The sequence below is a fragment of the Bufo gargarizans genome, chromosome 2, assembly GCF_014858855.1.
Source record: "Bufo gargarizans isolate SCDJY-AF-19 chromosome 2, ASM1485885v1, whole genome shotgun sequence".
Classification (NCBI taxonomy): Eukaryota; Metazoa; Chordata; class Amphibia; order Anura; family Bufonidae; genus Bufo; species Bufo gargarizans.
In genome coordinates, this window is record NC_058081.1 from 468226408 (window position 1) to 468244279 (window position 17872).

Sequence of the window (17872 nt, forward strand, 5' to 3'; positions counted from 1 at the left end):
ATTACATTTCTTGAAGAATTGTAGCTGATAGCGGAACAGCTACAAAATCCACAGTTCACATTTAGAATTATTTACATTTCTTTGCTACCATGAAATCTTTTATTAACATTTGCATAAAAAGTGGTCTCCATTTGAAGTGGCTTTGATTGCACTGTTAGTAGATTGACTAAAAAGAATGTATACTTTTGCAACCATTTTTTTTTATTGCTTTAATGTATTAAAAATAGACTTGAATAAAAATCAGCTATTTTTATGGGGCTACCGCTCGTATGAAGATCTATGTGTCCCCATGGTTACAGACTACAAATAAACCCATTGTAGTCTGATCATTTAGTGATATGCTAGGTAATTAGCACTGGGTTCGAAACGCGTAGACCGTATTGGGGCTTGTACTCTGAGGATTTTACCGCTGTACACTTGGTTTATGGAATAAACATTGTTTAAGCACGAAAAATCGAGGTGCTGGATATCTTCTTTCTCTAATTTAGGAATCTGTCTGGTAATGCAGCTGAGCCCCCTTCAAGTGACAGACTGCTGTGTAGTACCAGACATAGTGCAGGGGCAGAGTGGCACTATTTTTGGATATGTGCAGACACCCCACCATCTCAGCACACTGCTACATTTCTTGCCTGAGGCAGTATAATAATGTACCCTTTTGGTGGTATCCATTTCTGAACATGTGTCCCCAACCATTACCATATCTAGCCATACAATTATGTGAGGAAAAGCTACAGCCCTGCAAATTATAATAAACAACACACCAAGTGTCGACTAGAGGTCCTCAGTACAACTGACACATATTGCCCCACCTCTTTCATCTCTAATGGGATAAAAATCCTTAAAAAATGTTCTTGTAATATTTTAAAGCGATAAGATAAGAGAGAACTCACCAGGAGGGCAGTGTGCTTGGCAACCTTCCACACATTTAAGGGGACAACTTGAGGGTTCGGGGTGTTGGCAGGTCACTGGACAGGCTGGTGCACAACTGTTGTATCTCCATTCACACACATAGTCTAGCTCCTTCACATTCTTCTCTTCACAACTCTGAGCTGCATTCAGAAGATATAACCAAGTGTTAGCAGTAAAGAGATCAGATACCCACAGTGATCCACCCCTAGGAGGTCTGATCAGCATATACTTGGTTTACTGACTTGAATATATATATATATATATATCTTTACACATCAGACCCCTGAAATCTGAGAGTCAAATCATATTTTTTTTTTCACTTACGACAAAAATGGGATGACCTCCATTGCACATGAACTCCTTCCTGAGCACATGCATGAGCATAGGCTGCAATAGAGTCACAGAAGCACGCACAGTCCCCGATAGATTCACAGATGCATGTATCATAAGTGCAGACATCATGGTACTGCACCGGATCAACCTGTTGAAAAAGAAATTGAAATAAATTGTACTGTATATAACTGAAGCTTCTGGTTCTTGCTATCTGCCTACCAGATCACCATTCTCAAAGAAATATATAGAAGTGGCAGCCGCCAAATAAATGACCAGCTTGATCTCATACCGTATGTAGGGTCTATATACATGATTAAATGTATGGTAACATAGCACTGTGTAACGCAGCTACTTCTAGGGACATTATCTAAGTGGTCCCCTTGGTCTTAACCCTTAAACCTCTATACAAGGATCTGGTCTTCTCTGCAGGAGAATCAGCCCAGCTGCTACGTCTTGGAGTGGTTTTCGTTCAATGGCAACTGACCCAGGCGTTTCACAGATGTATGGCACCAAGGAGACAGGTTAAATAAAAGTCAAATGGACAAGCTAAGTATTTTTAATCCGGATAACAGGCCTAATGTCAGGGCAGGCAGCAGAGGGTCAGTATGATAAACAGGCCAAGGTCAAGGCAGAAGGAACAGGTAAAATAGGGATAAACAGACAGATGTCAGGCACGGGAGATCATAAGGTACCAAACACCTTCTCAGGGTCTAGCAAGCTAGGGTATCTTAGTGCTCAGGCTCCCTCCCCACAGAGGAAGATGCCTTAAGTAAATCTAGGCTTGGGTAGATTAGAATGCACAAACATGTTAGGTGAGGAGGACTAGGCCGCAGCCCCAGCATGGCTGACTACTACTCCAGCAGGAAGCAGATGGATGTTGGTGGGCACAGACCACTGGGGAGCTGGAGTGGGTTGCCAAGTGAGCATTGGAGTGGCTTTGTGTGCCTGCTGCAGGGAGAGGCCAGCAGGTACAGACTGCCAGTGTTACACACTGCCTGGAAGAGTCATGGCAAGTTTACACAGCCCAACAAGCAGACAAATATCAGGAAGGAAGCGGTCCTTCCCAACAATTTCCTGCTTGTTAGGCCTCATGCACACGAACGTATTTTTTAACGTCCCGCAAAACGTGGTTCCGTTGTACCGTGATCCGTGCCCGTTTTTTCTTCCGTGGGTCTGCCGTGATTTTTGGAGGATCCACGGACATGAAAGATGAAAAAAAAATCTAAGTCAAGTTTGCCATTGAAATGAGAGGAAAAAACGGACACGGATCACGGACACGGATGACAATCTTGTGTGCATCCGTGATTTTCACGGACCCATTGACTTGAATGGGCCCGTGAACCGTTGGCCGTGAAAAAAATAGGACAGGTTATATTTTTTTCACGGCCTCGAAACACGGGCCACGGGCGCGGTGTATCCCCAGACTCTCGGAGGAGGAAAGGGATTGGTTGAGCGGCCCTATTGAAGTTGAGGAACTTCGAGATACACTGAAAACAATTCAGGGGAATACTAGTCCTGGGCTGGATGGCCTACCCTTTGAGATATATAGAAGGTATGGGGAGGTCATTCTTCCAGTGTTAGTACAGGTTCTGAATGAATCATTGGATAGTGGCGAACTCCCGTCCTCTCTCTCTGAGGCGGTAATAAGTTTGATACTCAAAAAGGGGAAGGATGGGAGAAAGGTGGAGTCGTATCGCCCCATCTCTCTCCTCAACACCGACTTTAAAATATGCGCCAAGTTGCTTGCAAACCGCTTAAGAAAAATTATTGGAAAATTAATACACCCAGACCAGACAGGGTTTGTACCCAAACGTCAGGCTCAGACGAATATTAGACGGACATTGCTAAATATGCAGATGGTTGGGGAGGGTGCCCACTCCATCCTGTCGCTGGACGCTGAAAAGGCGTTTGATAGGGTGGAGTGGGCATACCTCTGGAGGATTATGCAGGAGTTTAATCTGGGGGACAAATTTATTAAATGGGTGCAGCTTTTATATAATAACTCGAAGGTTAGGGTCAGGGTCAATGGAGAAACAACAGAGGCGATACCCCTGCAGAGGGGAACCCGTCAGGGATGTCCCCTCTCACCATTATTGTTCGCTATATTTGTTGAGCCACTAGCTTGTAAGATTCGAGCAGATGGAAAGATAAGGGGATTCGGGGGAGATGGTGCACAGGATAAGATATGTTTATACGCCGATGATGTTCTGTTTTTTGTGGATGGAGGACTACCAATGCTACAGCACCTGATGGAGGTAGTCAACCAGTTTGGCCATGTTTCTGGCTTTAAGGTGAACTGGACAAAGTCGGTGCTGCTCCCAATTGGTCATGAAATTGGGCCGGAGGAAATTAATATTAAGGTTTTGAAACCTACGGAATCGTTCGAATATCTGGGAATAAAAGTTAGCTCGAGGATACAGGAATTTTTAGAACTTAATATTGACCCTCTATTAAAAAGGGTTAAGGAAAAAACAAGGGTTTGGCAAAAGCTGTTGATCCGACAAACGGACCGAATAGCAATAATAAAGATGGTTTTATTGCCACAGATTCTGTATGTTATTTCCTCATGCCCAATATGGATAGGGGACCATTTTTTTAATGCGTTAGAAGGGGCAATAAATGACCTTATCTGGGGGAGGAAAAGGGTCAGGCTAAAACAAAAATACCTATGGTTAGCTGAGGAAGATGGAGGTTTGTCCGTTCCATGCTTTAGGGGTTACTATTTCGCAGCCCAGCTTCAGTGGTTAATGATGGAGGATGATAGACTGCGTCGCTTTTTGGAGGGGGAGTCGGGAGCTCTCCAATACAATATTATTAGTACATTGGAAGCAGGAATGATAAAAATCAAGGGGAGGCACTGCCCAATTAGTAAGATGGTACACTTAGTCTGGGTTAATATTAAAAAATTATTAGGAATAAAGTATACATTAAAGGTTACACCCATTTGGGGAAATATTAATCTAAAAGAATTTTTGAAGTTCGAGGATTATCTGTTTTGGGATAAAAAGGGTATTAGATTTGTGTCCCAGATAGTACTGGAAGGAAGGCTGAAGACACTTGAGGAAATGGGTTTAAGTATAGATAAAGATTATCTCACATGGTTTAGATATAGTAGATTGAAACATGCTTTTGATAAAACGAAGAATAAAGAATACTTCATTATAAAGCACTCAGAATTTGTTGATTTTTATTGTCAGGAAATAGGGAGTAAAGTTTCAATTTCACAGATTTATAAAAGGATAAAGAAGGGTTTGGCTGGGGTGATTAGATTTAATAGTGAAAAGAAATGGGCACAGGAGGTGGCACCCTTAATCTTGGATTGGAGAAATATATATAAAAATGTTAAAAGGAGTACAATTTCTAGTAGCTTTCGATTGACGCAGTTTTTCATCCTTCACCGGACCTATGTCACCCCAAGGGCCATGAGCAAGATGTATAAAACAGGAGAAGCAAAATGCTGGAAGTGTGGAGAGGAGAGGGCCGACTTTCTCCATCTGATCTGGTCATGCCTGACTGTACAGGGGTACTGGTCTCAAGTTTTTCAGTGTCTAGAGGGAGAGATAAAGAAACCGGCCCCTTTTGATATCAGTATAGCAGTCCTAGGGGATACTGGAAAAATCGGAGTAGATAGAAAAAGTGAAGGAAAATGGGAAAGAGGTTTGATGCTGGCACGTGTTGTCCTGGTCAGAGGATGGGGAGCGGTTAGCCCACCAAATGTGGTAGATTGGAAAAATCTATGCGAAAGGGTGAGTAGATATGAGAAAGCCAGGCAGGTGAAGCTAATGAATAAATAAATAAGGAGAAAAAGGGGGGGAATCATAAGATTTCGAAAAAAGGTCACGGAAGGAAAGGCCACTGGGATACTCTCAAGACAACCAAATAGGGTGGGGGGGAGGGAGGAGGTGAAGGGAGATTGGGGATGGGAGGGGGGGGGGGGGAATTTATTCTTGTTAAGAGGATTTTCCAAAAGATTAAAGGAAGGGGATAAAAGGTTATGATATGATTTTGTATAATGGTGTATATTTGTATTGTTATGATATTTTTGTAATTTAGTACGACATATATATATGCATCCTTGTAATGGTTAATTCCTATGTATGGTATGTTTTAACGAGAAGAAGAAAATGATAAATAAAAAGAATTTAAAAAAAAAGTTTGCCATTGAAATGAGAGGAAAAAACGGACACGGATCACGGACACGGATGACAATCTTGTGTGCATCCGTGATTTTCACGGACCCATTGACTTGAATGGGCCCGTGAACCGTTGGCCGTGAAAAAAATAGGACAGGTTATATTTTTTTCACGGCCTCGAAACATGGGTCACGGGCGCGGTGTAAAAACGGTGCACAAGCCGAGTTTTCTACGGCCCCATTGAAAGTCAATGGAGCCGCAGAAAAAAACGGAAAACGGCACAACGGCCACGGGTGCACACAACGGTCGTGTGCATGAGGCCTAAGTGGAAGGGAGTAGCTTACACACAAATTGATTGTTTCTGGGCAGCAGAAAGATGTTCACACAGCATGAACTCCTGCCCAGAAATTATAATTGAGGTGTCCGCACCAAAGATCCTTTCATCTGATGAATAAGTGTTTTGCTTGTGCATCAGGTGATTTTTAGTACCTTTACTTGGGACAATTATTTGGAGTGAGCATTTGGAAGAACCTTTGTTCCTGATAATCAGCCTTAATATCAGTCCATGTAAACCCAACTTAGTACAATTCTAACTATTAGCATGCCATCAGTGTAAACTTGGGGCCAAAGTGCAAAAGACTGTCCCACTAGCACCACCAATGTTTCCTACAGAAATAGATACTGTATCTACAACAGGCATTTTATGACATCACATACCAGTTTATGACACTCTTTAAACATGTCATCCCATAAAATCTCGCAGGCATTTTCCACTGCGGCTTGTTTCAGGGTATTCCCTTGACACAATGGCATGCTTGAGATGGGGGTGATCTGTAACAAAGAGAAATGTTAAGATCTTGTCATATTATATCAGGCAATCAATGAAAAGACCAAAAAATGATATGATCATGCAGAACCCGTGGGGAATCAATGAAAAGACCTAAAAATGATATGATCATGCAGAACCCGTGGGGAATCAATGAAAAGACCTAAAAATGATATGATCATACAGAACCCGTGGGGAATCGGGGGGTAAACCTGCAGGGAGAATTTCTCTTTAGCTTTGAATAGTTTGCCCACTCTGTGCGGTTTTGTTCAGAGTGCTTCTTCAAATAACCAAAAAGTCATATTTTCTTAACTGATTTCAGTTCTGTTTTAGTAGTTTACTAAACCTAGAAATGATGTAAACTTAGAGAGCCTGCCTAGACATGCTCCAGATTTATCACTATTAGTTGGCTTACCGTACATTGAGACATCAGAATTGTGGTACAAATTTGGCACAAAATGTTGCATTTTTTGTCATGCCCTTTCCAGTGATGTTCCACCACTTTTCACCAAGCCACAACCCCCTTAGAGGAAATCAGAAAAAAGTGTAGAAACCCTAGTGCCAATTTGTGTCATTTTTTTTAGAGAGATTCTAGGCACAGACACAGTAGTAAATCTGGGCCATTATTTTGTGAGGTTAGTATATAAGGATTTAAAAAGTGTCAAAGGTCAGGAAAGTGTTCAAGTGAGTTGCCATTCCTCTTTCCCAGCTGTCTTGCAGGGTATACTGCTGTAAGTGCGGAGGGGGCAAGGACATTAGAAAGTGGCTACTGAGGCATGTTGGGTGTGACACACAAAGTTTAAAGAACATCTGTCAGCAGATTTGTAGCTCTGAAACTGGCTGACCTGTTACATGTGCGCTTGGCAGCTGAAGACATCTGTGTTAGTCCCATCTTCCTATGTGCCCAAATTGCAGAGAAAAATTATGTTTTAATATCTGCAAATGAGCTTCTAGGAGCAACAGGGGCGTTGTCATTACACCTAGAGGCTCTGCTCTCTCTACAACTGCCACGCCCTCTGCACTTTCATTTATTGACAGGACCAGGCAGTGTGAATGTGAGAGCTGAGCCTCTAGGTATCCTAGAGGCTCATTTGAATATATTAAAACATCATTTTCCTCAACAATGCGGGCACTTATGACCATGGGACCAACACAGATGTCTTCAGCTGCCAAGTGCACATGTAACAGGTCAGCCAGTTCCATAGGTACAAATCTGCTGACAGATGTCCTTTAAAAATGTATTTCACTAATTATTTTTCATTTATCTTATTAAAGGTTCTTTTTTGCCCTCTTGTGTTGCTTTCATGTTTTTGTTCATTAGATGGCATTTTTTTGTCCTTCTGGCTTGATTTTGTTTTAAACGCTGCATGCTGTAGCTCTTGGTGTTTTTTTTTAGACATTGTGGCATCTCCTCTAGAGGGGAAAACTGCCATAAAGAAAACGCTAGTGGTAAGACACACGCTGTGCAAAAAATGCCTGATAAAACGCCATAAACACCACAGGTGGAAAAAAAATGCTAACAGTTACTCTGGCTCTTTTTCTTTTCACGTACGAAACAGGCAGAACCATATTCATGTCTGTAATTACCCTTAAAGGGCATCTGTCAGCAGATTTGTATCTATGATACTGGTTAATCTGTTACATGTGCGCTTGGCAGCTGAAGGCATCTGTGTTGGTCCCATGTTCATGTGTGCCCGGATTACTGTGCCATTACACCTAGAGGCTCTGGTCTCTCTGCAACTTCTGCACCCTCTGCACTTTATTTTTGACAGGGTCAGGTGTGATCACATTAACATTCCCTGGTCCTGTCAATCAAAGTGCAGGGGGTGCAAAACCCCTATTGCTCCTAGAGGCTCATTTCCATGTATTAAAACATTCTCAACAATATGAGCACATATGAACATGGGACCAACATAGGTACCAATCTACGGAGAGATGCCCTTTAAGTGAATTTATGGCATTAGAAAAACATGGCTTTTCTCCAGACACAGTGCTACTCATGTTCAAAGGCAGTATCTTGTATGGCAGCTCAGATCCATTATTTGAATCTAGTTGAGCTGCAATGCAGCACTTCCAACTGGTAACGAGTGATTCTTTTTCTAAAAAAAAAAAAAAAAAAAATCAGCCTGTTTGTTTTTTATATATACTAAGGGAACCTGTCACCATGAAATGCAGTGAAATCTTTGGGCAGCATGTTATAGAGGCGAACTGCTCTTAAATGAGTTTAGTTGTACACAGGAGCGGCATCAGACTGAAGTTCCTTGGGCCCACCAGAGGAAATGATTCTGAGGGTGCACGCTGTATACAGGGCATGTGAATGGTCACTTTTAAAGGGAATCTGTCACCGCGATTATATACAGTATTACATGAGTAGTGCTGCTATTTTCCTATGTTTCTACTTTCCCCTGTTCCCCTACTGTAAGTGCTGAAACTTGCTCTGAAATACACAGTCCAGACTGCTGTGGTAACCTAATGGAGAGGACTCTTGTACGCATGCACAGCAGTCCTAACAATGTGTTTCAGGGCAGGTCTAAGGACTGATAGTAGGGGAACGGGGAGCAGTAGAAAAAAACAACTGTGATCTGGACTCCTTATCTGCAGGTCTTCACATTTATTGCAGATACTAGTCCAAGATTGTGGTATCAGAGTCTCTTAAAAGGGTTGTCTACGTTCAGAGCTGAACCCAGACATAACCCTTTCTTCCCTCATTCAGCATGAATGAGTGGCGCATTGGAGAATTTCTGCGCAGGGCAAGGGCTTTTTCTATAGATATACCGGGTCTCTGAATTGGAATGCTAGGCAGAGGTTTCCGCCTAGCATTGTTCTCGGTGACATCACTGGCACTAATAGGCGGTCTTTACCACTGCCCTGGCCTGTAAAACAGCCCAGGGCAGTGCTATAGACTGCCCATTAGTGCTGTGATGGCACTGGGAACAATGCTAGGCGGAAGCCTCTGCCTAGCAGTATAAAAATGTAAACAAAACAGCTCTTGTCCTGCGCGATGCAGCTTAGCGCAAGGGGCGCATTGGAGCATGAAATGCTACGATGCTAGACTCATACGGGTATGTAACTTTTGTTTTCATGGCAAATAGAGCATTTATCAATAAGCTTTAATAGGATATCTGGTTCAGTGTGGATAAAGACTGCAAAGGATCCTTGTGCAACATGGTAGGTGGTGGGCCTCTTTTACGAAGCAGCTAGTTTGTTGAGAAAGAGGCGCTCATCACAGGGCTCTCTCCTAGCAAGTTATTTAATGCTGTACCGGCTTCTCTCCAAGACTGTAATCCACCAATAACTATTACAACAGATAATAACAATTTAGCTTTTCTGAATAATTTTCTTTAACATTATAAATTAATCTGCTCAGCTTCTTGTGCTCGATAACATGCTGCCTGCAGATTGCACTGCGTTTTGTGGTGGTGTATAAATGACAAGTTTAACTGAATCTTCTCCCACAAAACGATATATTCACCTGCTCAGCTCCTCCTGCTCTATAACCTGCTGCCTGGTTCTCTTTAATCTCACACAACTCCTCTAAAGTTCAGGGTATTGCACTGTACAGTACCTCAAGCCAATTCAAACGCGTGTCATAGGCTTATTTTGTTTAGGTCATTAGCAGATGAGATTTGTTCTCAAAAACCAAGATACTTTAAAAATAATGTCAATCAGGCATAAGACTATTAAAAATAATAAAAGTCTATTAAGCAAAATATATAATGTACCAGTTAGAAATGTAATTATTCAGTTTTTCTTTTTTTATTTACATTGTAAATTACATAGTAAAGTTTTAAAAAGTTAAAAATACTATAAAAATGAAATCAAATTCAATAAAGATTATTAAATAATGAAATAACTGCTGTGAAAATGTTATGTGTTCTTTATACTCACCATTGCAACATCAGCACAAGCAGTCTTCACTTTCCAAGAATTTCCAAAGTTACTTGGGTTATTTTCCACCTGATTATTACTACTCATCAAATCGTTGTTTTCAATTCCATCAAAGTTTCCACACAAGCCACAGACTTTGTTCTGGGAGAGAAAACATGAGAAAAAAATGCATGTTTTTTTCTAAATTGGTAAAACCCACATAAAATATTGATATATTTCAGAGAGTGTTGTTTTTAATATCCGTGTATACTGGCACTCTTCCTCACCACACCAAAACATGTTTTTTGTCAATGAACATTTTTTTTTTATTCATGAATTTGCTTTCTTTCTTGGGAACATTTATATGAAACAAAAAAATTTGGCTACAACGTTGTTTTCGAAATAACAATTACCTTCCAATATCCTGGAATTTTTAAGAAACCTTTACATAATAATATTTGACACAATTATATTCAGTATATTTCCCACTAAATACTAAATATTTTTAGAGATGCGCAGCTGTCTATACGCCATGTCACTTCTTAGTCGGTGGCTATACGCTGATCAGTTTGATTGAATGGGGGGGCCTATACATGGTATACACAGCTGTAGATTACTGCCGTGGACTCTGCAGTGGAGTTTTCTAATAGAAAAATCTACTGTGTACACATACCTTAAGGCATGGCAAACCTGCGGCTCTCCAGCTGTTGTAAAACTACAACTCCCACCATGTCCTGCTGTAAGCTGATAGCTGTAGGCAGTCTAAGCATGCTGGGAGTTGTAGTTTTGCGACAGCTGGAGAGCCTCAGGTTGGCCATGTCTGCCCTAAGGCCTCATTCACACGTCAGTATTTTGGTCAGTGATTTTGAGCCAAAACCAGGTGCGTCTCTAAACACAGTTATATTTACATATAGTCATAGACTGCTAATTGCCTACTCTTGACAGGTGCATATTATGTTTTTTATTTATTGATTGCTTTTTTAATAATAAATAGTGAACGTGTTTCTAATGTCTCACCTACTACATTAAAACTATCTCCAGTGCTCCAGTGTGTGCAATTTTTTATTTTTTTTTATTTTATAAGCTTTTCACACTATTATTGCAGTAGCAGTGTATTGATTGCAGATGCTTTCTTGTAGCTGGCCGTAGGTAACTATTTTTGATGGCTCTATAAGTGCTGCATTTGTGACCTTTTGCTGTAAGCTGTTAATTATTACAGGACTAGTGTTGGCGTTCTGAAGCAGTTTGATTTGCTTATTCAGCTGCCTGCTTCCTGCTACTTATCAGACTTCTTAAGCCGTGGCCATATAGTTACAACACTTTGTTTCCAATAGCTATATGGTTACATGTATTTGTATATGCTGCTACTTTTTGTGTGGATCTGCAATTCTTTTATCTGCTACCTATTAGCGATTCATTAGCTATCACTGGTACTGTAACATTGTTGCCGTTTCTCCTGGCTGTAACTGGCAGCGGTTTATCTACTGCGCTTGCTGCCTGGGTTCGGTCAGCTAACCGCTCATTCTAATAGCTACTGTCATTTATTATTGCGGCACCTTGGCTTCACTAGCTGCCTGTTAGCTAGCCAGATAGAATTGCACACTTTGGGCGCACTGAGGTCTAAAAATCTAGGCGTCTTCAGGGAATCGGGCAGTCTGAAAACACAGAACAGGTGCAGATCTTTCCCTTACACTTTATCTCTGTGGAGGCTCCGATCCTGGTTTTGACTCACAATCACTGATGGAAATCACTGACCGAACACTGACATGTGAATGAGGCTTTAGGCCTCATTCACAAAAGTATACTATGGATCTATATTTTATGGGCCTATAATACGATGCCCGAACCCTGCTTTGTGCCCATACTTTAGCAAGCAGAGTGCCTACCGATCCATAATACACATCTGGAACTCCATGTGCCATCGCTGATGCCATAAACATGAACTTCTAATTAAGATTTCAGTTGCTAATAAATGAAGAGTTATCATTTCTATACTGAAGCCACCAGGTGGGACTAGTAGATAATCTCGGGCCGCTTGCCACCATATACCAGTTATTTCTGCATTTCCAATGGGATTTATTGTTAAAGGGCATTGGCATCTACCAAATACATTTCAAAATATGCATACAATCATGTAGGTTAGATACCCTGAAAATCACGCTCTAATCCAGAGAAATGCTTCTTTTATTTTTATGCAAAGCAGGTTTTCAATGCACCATAGGCAGAGCCATTTTGTTTGGCGCACCCGCATCAGGTGCTGTCAATAAAACAAGAGGGGGAGGCGCTGCGCAGCATTATAGCAGAGCGATGGTGGACCAAACGAAATGGCCCCACCTATGGTGCACCATAAACCTTATTTGCATAAAAATAGAAAGCATTTCTCAGGATCAGAGGACCAGATTTTCACAAGAAAGGTATGGTCCTGTTTCAGGGCACCATGATATTGTTTTGCTTCTTTTGAAATCGATTTCATGTGGCCCTTTAAAAGGGCCGAAAATGTATACTTGTATCTCAACCAATGTAACCTATTTACATGTCATTGATACTTTATGCATATATAGTATATATTTAACTCTTTATGATTATGATACTCCTGTCTAATGTGTAATTTCTGATTTCCAATCGAGAAATACCATTAGGGGAGAAGACTTGGGGTGCAAAGGTGCACAGCTTTGCTTAGTGTGATGTCAAATTGAAAACAGACATAATAGATGGAAATAATCATTTTTTTTAAGTGAAAAAAATGTAGAAAAGTCAACAGTAATAAATAAGAGCTTAGTTAGAAATTACAACCATAGTGTGTGTTTCACAGGTCACGTCTGGTGCAAATATTGCAGCGGTCACCTGTCAATCACCGTAGCACATTGGCTGACACCAGAGGTTTAACACCTTAACAAAGAGTACGGTGCGGAGAAGGAGAGAAGCAAAATCCAAGCCGGACAGAACACCTATATCACACACTGCTCACACTCTAAATGATCGAATTCAGCCAAACACAGACGGCCAAGATTGGATTTCAAAAAAAGAGAAAAAAAAATCTCATATAATTGGAAAAAGTTGAAAAAGGTGTATTTTTAATTCAACTTGAAATGGAAATCGCACCTACATTTTTTCATGGAGCTTAAAATGTTACAGATTTGTTGCAAACTATTTTATAGAAAGTCACTACCATTTTTCCAGTATTTTTCATTAAACAGATCAGGTAAGGCTACTTTCACACTAGCGTTGTTTTAATCCGGCGTTCAATTCCGACACCGGAACTGCCCGCCGGATCCGGAAAAACGTGTGAAAACGGATTACATTTGAATCCTGATCAGGCTTTCGATCACAATGGAAAAATGCATTGGAAAAAACGGATCCGCCATTAATGGACTTTAACTTTTTTTTCACATTTTTCGGGTTTAACATGCAAAAGCCGGATCAGTTTTGACTGAACACACGGGGCCGGATCCGGCGTTAATGCAAGTCAATGGGAAAAAAGCCTGATCAGGCGTTCAGTCAAAGTGTTCAGGATTTTTGGCCGGAGGTAAAAATACTGCATGCTACGTTTTTCTGAAAAGCCTGATCAGTCAAAAAGACTGAACTGAAGACATCCTGATGCATCCTGAAGGACTGACTCTCCATTCAGAATGCATTAGGATAAAACTGATCAGTTCTTTTCCGGATTTGAGCCCCTAGGACGGAACTCAGCGCCGGAAAAGAAAAACGCTAGTGTGAAAGTACCCTAACAGGAAGAATATGAATATAGGGAGAATGTAAAAAATTGTGACTTGGTAACAATGAAATAGTAAGTGAAGTGGGTTAAAGAGGTTGTATTTTTTGCTATATAGTGATGTCAAAGGCCTCTTTTAGGTGAATGTATCCTGTGCAGAAACCATGCTCTGTGTGTGAGTGTGGTTTCCCATTATGGACACTGCTCATTTTGCAGGTGCGTACGGCATTATGCCGATTTATTATGCTGTGTGTCTCTGCATGACCTTATTTCTACAATACTATACTGACATAATCAATTTGTCCATATATTACATAAGGGTCATTCCTCTCGATTGGCACCATGTAATAGTACATTTCCCTGCAGCTTTAGGTTGTATTCTGAAAGGGTGACCACTTTAACATCAGCTGAGGACCATGCCTATATTCCTATCAAGGTGAAGAATATAGTCTGCTTCTGTGTAAGTCAATTATGTTTTCTACGTTGTGTAAAAAATAATGAAATAAGTAATTACCCTTAAGGATCCATTCAAGGTGACGTAGACTCGTTTCCCTTTATCCCACGTGACAGATATTTCCCTTCCAAGTGTCAAAATAAAGTAGTTACCAGACTGCTGTATGTCGAAACCAATCTCACTGCTCAGAGGTTTCCTGATATTGACCTAAAGAAGAGTAAATATGGTAACATTAATATACTTTATTTCTTGTACCTAACATATAACCGTCTAATTTTAATGTTTTCCAGAACTGCACGTGACCAACTGGTGGTTGGAAATACCTCTTCTTGTAACCTACAAATACAAAGATGATAATATGATATGCTAATCCTACATAATTGAAAAAGTAAATGTTGGCCCTGGAGAGGTCACACTCCATTTTCTGACTTAGAGCTTGATTCCCCTGCATAAACTGTATATTTCCAATATAAGATGTTGTCTGCCTGCAGTCACCACTAGAGTGAGCTTAGGAGCTTACTGCATGCTGTCATGCATTCAACCCACTCATAAGGAGATCACATCTGCCCCGAGGCTCTGCTTGGGGCTTCCATCACAGATTCTGTTTAAAATACCAGAGAAAAAAGTCCTGCACGCAGGATGTTTTTCTATACATAAATTCCAAACTCCCACATGGAAACTAAACAGAACCAATTATAGTCATTGGGTTCCGTACAGCACGACTCGGATCAGCTCTGTGCCAAAACCGGCACTTCCAAGAGTGGAGCAAAATTAAGGAAATAAACAGTGGTGTTGTGAACACCACACCACCTAGGACAGTATGCAATAAGCTCCCATGTTAGCTCTAGTCGTAATTTCCCATAGCCAGTTTTATATCTAGGTGCATGGAATTTGGAGCTGTGTATCAACAAAATTAAGCTCTGACCACTATGAAGTCAATCACAGAGTTTTGAACCTAAAAGTACATGATGATAAAAAAGGTAGAGATATTTTTGTACAGAGGAGAATTCATGGTAGAGCGCCCTTAGTTCTTTGTATGTTCTGAGATGTTTTGGGAGCTGAGTAATTTCGATAAGTCTGCGTTTGGAAATAATGGCCATCACTGAGGATCATTTGCTTTGGGAACTATTTATGAACTCATTATTTTGACAATTTTTCAAAACCTATTCTTCTTGGAGAAAATTCATGTCAAAACAACTTTACTCTTACTGTTAGGTTTATAATACAGTGATGCATTCTAAAGAGATGGCCCCCTGAAGGAAGATGGCCAATACAGGAGACTTAAATATCCATCAAAATATATTGTCTAGATGGAGTTAGAGGGCTTCTCAAAGAAGGAGTCTTCTAGAAATGTTTTACTGAATAATGAGGTTGAGATTGAACATAAGACCAATATCAAATTATAGGAAGCTTTTGCAATCATTGGTGGTAACACTGGTTCCACTAGTTATATTCAGATCACTGCAAGGGCCTTTATGGATGTCAGAGCATGTTGTTGGGACTCAAATCACCAGCAATATTATGTATAGAACATCTGCACTGAGGTTTTGATATAACTACACTGAGTTTCGAGGCAGCTATAGTATCTTAACGAGAGGTGCTCAAGGGACTATACACAAAGTTCATAAATTCCAACATGTCGCAATAAGCAGGAAAACATTCAAAACTCAGTACTGAATCCAATAGCTTATTAACTTCTAAATGCCAAAAACTGAGTATGGAGAATAGGAAGGTGTCCGAGCCAATGGTCATTTCATGCACACCTGTGCACCACATCAAAGCCCTTGACAGGTGTGAGCAAGACTCCTATCAGCCAGGACACATAATTATTCATGTCACTAACTGTATGACTCCTATGAGCACCAAATTGTCATTTAACACCTTCTTATCTTCATGAGGTCATCTTCTGGATCTACATGAGGTCATTTATCATGATCAAGCTGTAAATATTGTTAACACTGTACATTAGGGCCAAATTCATACCCCAAATTCATTTGAACATAGCCCACCATTTCTAATCTTTGGAGAAGCCTGAAATTAAGTCCCTACATCGTCACCACAGGGCAAATTAAGCATTGCATAGTGATCATTCTTATCAAAAGACTATCTATGTAATGCAGGACAGGAAAGGTCCTACACAGCAAGAGACAATCTTTATAACCACTCTCCACTCTGGCATCCTAAACAAGAGCATCCTAAACAAGAGCTTCACAATTTGCTAATAGGGTATGTGATAAAGTGTTTACTACAATTTAGTGATGGTTAGTTAATGGATACATCTGTACCAACTAGACAGAATGCTTATCAGAGGCATCAGGGGGTATGCTATGCACAAAAAAGTATATTCCCCTTCTGACTTACTGCCTACAGTACTAATTCGTCTCAGGAGTTTTCCCAGTATAAATGCTGTGCATAGCTGTGCTGGGAGTGTTGCCATGCTGAACAGTCAAGTCTCGGATGGTCAACCAGTCAATCAGTGAGGCTGGTAGCTGAGCCAATCAGGTCCCAGTTCCTGCATCCAATTCTAGACCTAGGTGAGGTATTTAAGTTTGCTTCATTGCTGGTTATTGTGTATGCACCCTATCTCTGTACTTTGTACCTTACCGCTAGATCTGCTTAGTTACACTCCATGTACTGACTACTGGATTGTTTCAGGATTAACCTTGTGTCTGCTATTGCTGCCTATATTGACCCTTCTGGTGAAATGGTTACTGGCTTGTTTCTGGATTTACCCTGTGACTGCTGTTCCTGCCTATATTGATTCTCCTGGTAAACTGACCTTAGCTTGTCTACTGGTTTTGACCCTGCTTGCAGACATCTCTTTGTACCTCCCTGGTCATGCTGGTAGGTCTGCCATTAGTGTGCATGCACCAGTTTTCTGCTACAACTGAAGTAACCAGGGTCCCTAGCAGTCCATACAGCATCACAGCAAGCTCTGGTAAAAAAATAAACTAGAGGTATCCTTTGCTTTGGAAGACTGGTAACAGTCTGTGGGGTTCACTGGCTGTGGTCTGGATGGTGACTTTTGAAATCCCTTAACATCTCCATTGTTTAAAGTCACCACTAGGGGGAGTTAAAAGAAGAGATTTTAACAGCATAATGTTCACTACTAGGTAAACAAATATGCTGCTGGCTCCCCTTAGTGGCAGCTGCAGGGGATTTGGAGATGTATGTATGTATATTCAGACTACCATAAAGAGATATTATGCATTAACTTTTAGAAAAAGCTATGGAAGATTACAGGAGTAGGGATGAGCGAACACCTGGAAGTTTGGGTTCGCCGGGTTCGGCCGAACTTCGGCTCAAAGTTCGGGAACCAAACTTGACCCCGAACCTGAACCCCATGGGGACCCAAACTTTGGGGCACTAAAATGCCTGTAAAATAGACATAGTAAGGGCTAGAAGGCTGCAAAAGGAAGAAATATGGGGGTAAGAGCAGGACAATTGCCCTGCAAACAAATGTGGATAGGGAAATTACTTAAAATAACATAGAATGAAAAAAAAAAAATATATATAATCTTGAACTAGGAGGCGAAGGTCAAAGTGGATTAGGAGGTTGAGGAATCGGTGGACGTGGCTGTGTAGGTGTTTTTGTTGTTTTAAAAAAAAATCTTTATTTATTTTTTATAAATTTGGGA

The 17872-nt window shown here is 40.8% G+C and overlaps 1 protein-coding gene across 1 annotated transcript in view; it reads right to left on the reverse strand.

Annotated features, from left to right (window-relative positions):
* The window catches only part of VWF (von Willebrand factor), a 198183-nt gene that overhangs the window by 96925 nt on the left and 83386 nt on the right, over nucleotides 1–17872 (reverse strand). The window contains exons 22-26 of the mRNA XM_044281052.1: nucleotides 14295–14441; nucleotides 10090–10230; nucleotides 6093–6206; nucleotides 1234–1390; nucleotides 891–1049 (exon numbers count right to left, since the gene is read on the reverse strand). Of these exons, the coding sequence (XP_044136987.1) occupies nucleotides 891–1049; nucleotides 1234–1390; nucleotides 6093–6206; nucleotides 10090–10230; nucleotides 14295–14441 (718 nt within the window). The remainder of the gene's footprint in view (nucleotides 1–890; nucleotides 1050–1233; nucleotides 1391–6092; nucleotides 6207–10089; nucleotides 10231–14294; nucleotides 14442–17872) is intronic.